The following is an 8,983-nucleotide window of genomic DNA, read 5'->3' on the forward strand; positions in this document are numbered from 1 at the left end:
CCCCCTTTGGCCAATTGATGTAACATTGCTTCATTCACATCCTCCCATGACCCTCTACCACTGTGCCAAATTTCACATGGATTGACCAAGTCAGTGAGGAGAAAAACGTGGAACAGACACACAGACAGAGTTTTCGTCATTATATAGTAAGATAGCCTGGTCTACCAATTGAAGTCTTACGGTGAATGTTTAAACATATTTGCTATATGTGTGTAGCGTGAAGGGGCTACAACCTCTATTTCATTGTGCAGCCCTGTATTGTTAAATGCCAAATACATGAGCCTTGTAACCTTGAAATTTAGAAAGTATGAAACAGTTTGGCAGCTCCCTTATGTGATGAAGGCGATGGGATTTTGAGGCCAATATCGATGGAGGAATTTGAAGGCTACAAAAATCCACCATCAGTGGGGTTTTTTTACACCACATATAATACTTAAACTCTTTTTGTGATCATATGTTTAGTCTTTTAGGCACACTATATGTAGAGAGTATATTGACATTCACAGATCACCCATACTGCAGCCGTGAAAATACAACATAGCATAACAGCAACAGAAAAAAACACAGACACTGTTTTTAATTCAGCTTTTAAAACACATTACTGGCATTTAGATACTATAATTTACACATCTACGTACTGTATATGTGCCTATATTTATATATGTCGATCAGCTGATGACACTGAATTCAGACCAATGGCAACCTGCAGAGTCGCTGAATGATCAAGACAACTTTACAAAGTTGTGTCATGATTAAGGAAGGATATATTTATTCCCAGTTCAGAAGAACTTTTATTTTTAGTAACACTCTCTTTGCCTCTTGCTCCCCAGTGTGTAAGTTTGTCAGCATCGAGATGAAGTCGGCGTTCGACGAGACGGGGAAAACCAAGGAGGTCATCGACAGGAACTACCGCTTCATAGACAGCAAGGGGGCGCCGCCAATCAAATATGTCAAGTCGTAAGTGTGTGTGCTGTATGTTATGGTTTTACATGTGACAGTATGTCAAAGCAGAACACAGTTCAGCTTAGTTTCAGACCTCCATCCCTGCTGTCTGAGGACGGACAGAGTGTGCTGGGATGGTTCTGGATCTCTCTCTCACACACACACACTCACTCAGGCAGCAGGGGACAGGAACTTGGTCAGTTTCAGTTCCTTTGGTGGAGCTCATTATAGAACGAGGAAGCTGGAGAGCTGGTGTTAATGGTGCTGTGTGTGTGTGATAAGAGAGCCTGAACAAGTCTTAAACTCTTCCAGATTCAGGACTATTAGACAGTGGAATTGTTTCAAATTCAGTTACACGTAGACACGTTTGTTTCCGTCCTGCAGTGGCTGTATGGAGTGCTGCTGGGAGGACGTTTGTTGAAGTTAAAGGGTAAGGGTATTTTTCATCCTGGACCCTGTTGTCCCACATTTGTGTCGAAGGGCGCATTCACACCACGATAGTCTGGGGACTCGGTTCGATTGGGCGGGGATTGCCGAAAAATTTCACACCACCTAAAGTGGACCAAACCGCCTGGGCAACGTCACGCAGTTACAACAGCTGCTCGTTTGAGGGCAGTATTGCCCGAAACGACCACTGACCAGGAAGAAAAAAAGCACGAGGAAGAAGAAAACCCGGCTCATTGATTGGCCAGGACCAGGATTATTCGACCCCACGACCCCAGCTTTTTCTTTTTTTACCTCTGCTTCTTGCGGTTCGTGCTGTTGGCTTTGTTTTTTTTCTACCCAAAATGCACTGCGCTCTACGTCACTTCCTCTCTTTGGTTCGCTTGATAGTCCGTTTGCATTTCCCACAAGTGAACCGAGACCCCAGTTTTCAAGCGGACCAGGGTTCGCTCGTTTGGTCCGCACCAGAGTTCGAATGAGCGTTCACAACACCCCAAACAAACCGAACTATCCCTGGAAGCGGACCAGGGTTCGTTTAAAGCGGACCAAATAGTGCCAGTGTGAATGCATCCTAAGTGACCAATAGGAACTTTTCGAAACTGGTCCAGTATTGAGAGAGAGGGCAGCAGCCTGCAGCAGTGAAACAGGCTGCAATGTGACCACTTGGGGCAATTGCACACCCTCAATGTATGTCCACTACAAGTGTTTGTTTCTGCCACGTATCTGACAAAATAATGGGAAGGATCCTTACAGAGATAAACCTTTGTGTTAACGAGTAAGATCCTTTTTGATGAACCCACCAGACTCCATTTAAATAAACAGTAATTTAAGCATGTATGGAGGGAGCATATTTTAACATCTAACTGAGTGAATTAAGGGTTTATTTTAACCAAACCTGAGCTTGTGATTGTTGGAACACTTGAAAGACAAATCAAGATGGCTTTTGTGAGTTTTATTTTGTATTTGTGGACTTTCAATGAAGTGTGTTGTATGACGATAAAATTACTGCTTTTTTAAATGGAGTCTGGTGGGTTCGGTGATAGTGATTACGAGGCTGTTTCTGGTTCAACAAAAATAATCTTACGCTTTGAAAAATGGCCTATCTCTGTAGGGAACCTTTCCATAATCACGTCACACTTATAATAACAATCTGAGCCTGTCAGTGACAAAAACAAACAGTTTTGGTGGATGTACATTGACGATGCACAATTGCCCCATGTGGTCACACTGCAGCCTGTTTCGCTGCTGCCAGCTGCAGCGGTCTCACTCAACACTGGACCAGTTTCAAACACTGTTTCTGCCATGAGTCACTTACACACAGAAACATAAGAAAATCGGGTCCAGGTTAGAAAATACCAGAGTTACCCTTTAACATCGCTCTGGGTCCTGGTGGATCGTTATAGAAAATAAGCTCTGTGGCAAACAAACATTTATGATACCTACAAGTTTAGTTCAGCAACATGATCTTAAATGACACCACTTCTATCATCAGGCTATAAACAAACTATGCAGCGCTCACATGTCCGACAGAAGGTTTAAACGTGAAACTCTTGCAGATAACCCTGAATATTCTCTCTGTCTCTCTCCACAGAGACCTGCGATTCATCGAGGTTGTTGAAAATGTGTGTCAGAGGCTGTTAGAGTACAATCTGCACAAGGAGAGGACTGGAAGTAACCGCTTCGCCAAGGTCAGTGTGTGTGTGTGTGTTTTGTCACAGATATTTATTGCTGTTATTTTACTTGGCTGTTGTGCAGCTGCACTGTGATGTTAGCTGTTTGGCAAAGCTGTATTTAAGTTCTTCGAGTAGATGTAAGAACAGTTTCCTTTTGTGATTTATTTACGGTTGAATGAAACACATTGAATCTACGGGGTCACCCAACCAGCACACGTTCTGTGACTGCGTGAGAGGACATAACTCTCCACACCAGCCGACAGCAATCGTCTATAATCGTCCCTCAACAAGGGAAACCAGAAGACCGTCTTGACGCAAGTTAGCACATTAACAACACAATCCAGTGATAAAAGAACGGAGCATATGTACCGTGCGCCAATGAACAACAACACAAACCATCAGGAAACATTTCTGCTCAATGGCTAAGGAAAAATAATCTTACCTTATGAAACAAGTTTGTTTTGGTTGCACTCCCGCTTGACTTTAGCGCTTTGTTTACTTTCCTCACTTCATTTCTCTTCTGGCGCGCTGAGCTGAGCTGCCAATCAGAGTGATTTCATTCACTCATGGACTCCACTGTTACTGGCGCTGATTTAATATGCTGAATTAGCCAAAATGGGGGGCGATGAGGGGCAACATTGTAGAACACACCGCATCGACCATGGTGACAGATGCCATAGGCGTAGATTTTAGACGTCCCCCCATATCCCATGTGTGTCTTTTTCTGCAGCTAAGCAACCACTGAAATCTTGCCCACCTATGACTTTTCCGGTCGACTAACGTTTGGTTGACCTTTAGGGGGCAGCCTAACTTAACACTGACATGAACTGTTTCAGGATACAAGTTAGTTTGGCGTCACACACTATAATAAAAGCCCTCCAGCTCTGCCAGTGAATGAAATGCCTGATGGTGGAATCTTCTGGAACTTTTGTGTCCTGGTTGACAGCACCATCATGTCTGTCTGTCTGTCTGTCTGTCTACAGGGCATGTCAGAGACCTTCTCCACCCTTCATGGTCTGGTGAATAAAGGAGTGAACGTGGTGATGGATATTCCCTACGAGCTGTGGAACGAGACTTCGGCAGAAGTGGCCGACCTTAAAAAACAGGTGCTTCTACATTCTCTGAGTTTCACTGAAATGACTGAAAATCTGGATTTTTAAACCAAATTTATGTTTTTTTGCTGAGATTTTGACATCTTTTTTTTTTTTTTTTTTTTTTAAATGTGTTTTAGGAACAATTACAAAGAAAAACTGGGCAAAATAATATAAACAAACAAGATTTCATTAGTTGTACCTAAAAACACATTTTCTAATTGAGTTTCTTTGTTCATCTGCCAAAAAAAAAAAGGTGATCAAGCTTTTGCGGCAGTAGCACCTAAATTTTGGAATGCTCTGCCTGCTCTCTTACAATCTGCTGACTCTGGTTTCTTTTAAAAGCCAGCTGAAGACACACCGGTTTATGACAAGCCTTTGGATAACCTATATGCACTAGAGCGGGACTTTTTCAAATTTATGTATTGTTGCTGAGTAGTGTGAATTCTTATGTTTTTTTCTTGTGTGTTTGCAAATAGTTTTGGTACGATGTGGCTCACAGTGTCACTTTGTCTTTCTATATTGCCCTTGTGAAATGCTTTGTGACCTACGTCGGTGAAAAGCGCTTTATAAATAGACTTTACTTACTTACTTAAGGTCAGTTCAGACCAAAGATTCACGACGAGAGACGAAACAAGTTTCAACTCGTCTCGTCATGAATCTTTGGTCTGAACTGGGCTTTACTTTTATGGAGTGAATTCTGCTGCAGAATCACCAAAACAACCTTCTGAAATGTGTTCGTAAATGATATTCATTGGGAACTTGTGTTTCAGTGTGATACGTTGATAGAGAAATATGAGGACGTGATTGAGGACTGGTACAAAGGAAGCCAGGAGGAAGACCTGACCACTTACTTATGTGAGAAACACGTTCTCAAAGGACAGGACATGGGTAACACACACGTCTTTATTTCTTCTACCTTTTCCCTCTTAAATCTCTTTTTGTTTTCCTTTTGTTTATTTTGACTCTTCTCTTTCATTCACCATTTCTGTTTCCCTCTCTCTGCCCAGCCTGCCTGAATGAGGAGTGGGCCTCAAGGAAGAAGGGAGACCAGGCAGCCATCGCGGAGGACAAGAAGAAGAAGAAAAAGAAGAAGGGGGGGAAGAAGGGAGAGGGCGGAGACGGCGGCTCGGAGGGCGAGAAGGCGACCAAGAAAAAGAAGGAAAAGAAGGTGAAGAAGAAGAAAAAGAGCAAAGCTCCAGCGGAGAAGACGGACGGAGGGGCGTCGTCAGATGAGGAGATCCAGCCACAGATGCCTCTGTCCGGGCAGAAGACAGAGCTGTGACGCACCCTGGCTCCTCTCTGAACCTGGATCAGCTCTCCGGTTCAAAACTTAGTAAAAGCAGTCTGCAGCTTCTCGAAACATCTGGTTCAAGTCACTGATTTTGCTAAATGAGATCTTGTACTGTTACACACGGTTTTAAAGTGTCTGAAACATGTTGCAGTTCCTGGGTGTGAGAGAAATCGGCCGTATCATCAACATTTATCAACAGTGATCCAAACTGTAGCGTTTTAAAGGTCTGCTTTGGTTTACTTTTTAATCTTTGCTTAAAGGACTACTTGACCGCAAAATGACCGTCTGTATGTCAGTTACTCCCCCTGTGTAACGTTGACTTCATAAAGGAAACTTTGTTTGTCTCGCATGTCTCTACGGTGATCAAAGAATCCAAAAACAGCAAACATTCTCGATAAATTTATTTAGGAGACTACGTTTAAAAATTGCAATATTCTGTTAAATCATCTGTGTCCAAGAAGTTTAGGACTAGATGTTACAATCCCTTGATGAACATACTTCAAACTATGAGTCAGAGTAATAGTGCCACCTGGGGGTCCAAGTGGGAGCCAAAGGCCAAAAGACATGGCAAAGGTAGATAGAAAGATAAGAAAGAAAACACCTGGCACCCCCCCCCCCCCCCCCTTGCTTTTACTCCCTCAAACCCCGCTGTTGGTGGTATTTCGAGGCCCAAGTGGCATCTCTCTTAATCCATAGCCAGAGAGGGCTTTGATGGCCTGACGAAGGGCTTGGTCTAGAATTCCCGATTCTTTAAGCAGCCTGGTAGTTGACTTGCCTATGAAGCCTCTGCAGCCCACTTCAACTGGGCAAACCTACGTTTTCCAGCTGAGCTGCTCAGCGTCAGCTGCCAGCTTTCTAGCCAACATTTGTCTGTGGGGCCCACATTGGCCGTAAATGGATGTGACGCTCTATATGGGATTGTCGACCCTGGTCTCACTCGAAGTCATCAAAATCAGGCGCTTGGGCAGTGGCTTGTGGTGTCAGAAACCAACGAAAAAAGGCGTCCTTTAACATCGGCATGATATGCGGCTGGTTGCTTTAAAGTTTAACGACGCTCGGTGGCATCAGGGAGAAACGCAGCAAAACAAGGACAAAAGTTAAGGCGGTGAAAGTCCAACTGGGGCAGGCAGGAGGGGTGCTGGATGGGTCCAACAAACACCAACTTTCACTGGTGAGAGTTCGCGTCTTGTAAGATCCTAAAGCCGAACCCCGTTCTTTTTCCTAACCCAACCATGTGTTTTTGTTGTTGAAGGGGGAAAAAAAACATCAGTTCACAGTGTTGTACCGACGTAGTGCCTTTATTTTGAAAGAGACTGTATTTAAATGTTAAATTTCCTGTGAAAACAGAAGTGTATTTTGAAAGAAGACAATGCATGTGACAGACAGAACTTGACACGGCGTATCCAGGATACCTTACATGTCATATGGTTCACAATTGGCCCTATGCCAGTTGCCCACTTGGGTGGGTTTACCAAACTGGGCTCCTTTATGGCCCATACCCACTTGGTACCCAGGTAGCCCTGGCATAACCTATGTGGGGCCCACTTGATTTAACCAAATTATGTTGGCAACTTGCATGAGGCCATTATGGAACCTGTTGACAATCCTATATAGGGTCAGTTTTTTTAGCCCATTTACTACCCACATGGGCACCACATACAAATTTTTGGATTCTCCGTCCACCATGTAGGCACGCAAGTAAACCAAAGTTTTCTCCATGAATTCAAGGTAACGCAGTGAGTAGCTGTAAACAAACGGTCATTTTGCAGTTCAAGTTTTCATTTAAGAGTTGGATCCAATTTACTTTAACTCTGGTGTTATTTTGGTACAAATGTCGATTGTTTCCATCAGTTATGATAACATTATACTCTCCAAGTTAATTGCCAAGATCTGGGTGCGCGTTGACATCAAATTAAGTCCACAGGATAAGAAACAGGAGCAGTCAGACAGACAGGTCATAAACAGACTTGCACAAACCTGTAATTAAAGTCAACCAAATAATCAGTTACAGAAAATTGTAATGCTGATATGATAAGTCAATCATTCGATTAACAGTTTAACAGGTAACAATTTCGGAATCTGAAGACGTCACATTGGGCTCTGGGAACTTGCTATTTCACCATTTATTGACATTTTATTAACTAAATAATTTATTGATTTAGAAGAAAAGTATCAGCTGCAGCTCTGAAAAACACCAACCACTAACTTCTGTGAGACAGTGTTAACAGCCTGCCGGGTCTCACAGGGCTGTACGCCAACATCCAGTTCAAACCTGTGATCAGTTTGCTGAGATGATTTTGGAGAACTCGATCCTCCGAGCTCCACATCTAACGCGGACTTTAATTTTTCTGTCTTTCTCTCTGAGTTGAATGTAGACTAGCAGCGAGGCTTCCTCTCTGTATCTCCTCATAATGTTACTGCTGTTTTTAAAACTCTTGTATTTACTGAAATATTCATTCCAACTGGAAACAGGACCTTTAAATAATTTGTTTTAAGTTAATTTATTTTTTAAGGACCTTTTTGAAATGCTCGGATTGAGTTTCCTGAGACAGTCACCACGCTACTGGTGTATAAAACAAATTTATCCACATGGAGAATTGATTTTCCTTCCAGTATTTTTAATATTGTAATATTTAAAAATGGAACAAACTGACCTTTAATCCATCTCAAGTGATGCACGACAGATTACTGCGTTTTCTTGTTCCCTTGTTTTTGTTTGTTCATGTAGAAATGTGATCTTGAGGTCTCAGATTCAGTGACATTCCCCTTTAATGAGTAAATACAACATGTGAGGTACGTTTTTTTAATGTAGGTGATTTGTGTTTCTGTAATAGTTTGATTTCCATTAATTATTTTGTCTTTGCTTGTTTTTGCTGCACAACAGCTGCTATTTAAGGTGTGTTTGTGTGAGTTTGTCGACTTCAAAGCTGACGATGAAGGTTTGTGTGTGTGTGTGTGTGTGTGTGTGTTTTTCAAATGTGTGTGTGTTTTTACAGATTTCTATTCTGAAGTAAAATCCTGGCTGTGTTGTATCTGAGTCGCTTTATGAAACCATGAGCAGACACATCAGTGGATCAATAAACACAGGTTGAACACTCTGAAAGCTTCGATCATTTCCAGGTTTAAAATGGATGTTATGAAGTTATTGATGATTATGAATGTGAAACTCAATTTCTACTACTGTGTCAAAGGAGAGCTTTGACATCAAAACAATATAGTCACAATAAATTATCTAGATAGTCTGCAGTCAAGTAACCATGTGGGTGTAATGTACAATTCAGACCACAAGAGGGAGGCAGAGTTCTAGAGACCCTCTGTCAACACTTCATCTTTCCTAGCAATATTTGTTGCAGTAAAAAAAAAAAAAAAGTTTTTTTTTTTTTAATAGGCTAATTCATGTTTTTCAGGCCTGACAGTCTGATTATTAGATCAGATTTTTTTTAAAAATTTAATTCAATTCAATAGAACTTTATTTAGTCTGAAGGAAATTGTGCCAGGGAGTGCTTCAAATTATGATACCACCAAGGACAGTAACCACA

General features: G+C 42.0%; 1 protein-coding gene across 1 annotated transcript in view; it reads left to right on the plus strand.

Annotated features, from left to right (window-relative positions):
• cnpy3 (canopy FGF signaling regulator 3) overlaps positions 1 to 8,547 on the plus strand; it is an 11,944-nt gene extending 3,397 nt beyond the window's left edge. The window contains exons 2-6 of the mRNA XM_050067942.1: positions 831 to 957; positions 2,978 to 3,074; positions 4,043 to 4,165; positions 4,924 to 5,041; positions 5,161 to 8,547. Of these exons, the coding sequence (XP_049923899.1) occupies positions 831 to 957; positions 2,978 to 3,074; positions 4,043 to 4,165; positions 4,924 to 5,041; positions 5,161 to 5,435 (740 nt within the window). The 3' untranslated portion in view covers positions 5,436 to 8,547. The remainder of the gene's footprint in view (positions 1 to 830; positions 958 to 2,977; positions 3,075 to 4,042; positions 4,166 to 4,923; positions 5,042 to 5,160) is intronic.
• Positions 8,548 to 8,983: the final 436 nt, after the last annotated feature.

The sequence above is a fragment of the Epinephelus moara genome, chromosome 17, assembly GCF_006386435.1.
Source record: "Epinephelus moara isolate mb chromosome 17, YSFRI_EMoa_1.0, whole genome shotgun sequence".
NCBI classification, from domain to species: Eukaryota; Metazoa; Chordata; class Actinopteri; order Perciformes; family Serranidae; genus Epinephelus; species Epinephelus moara.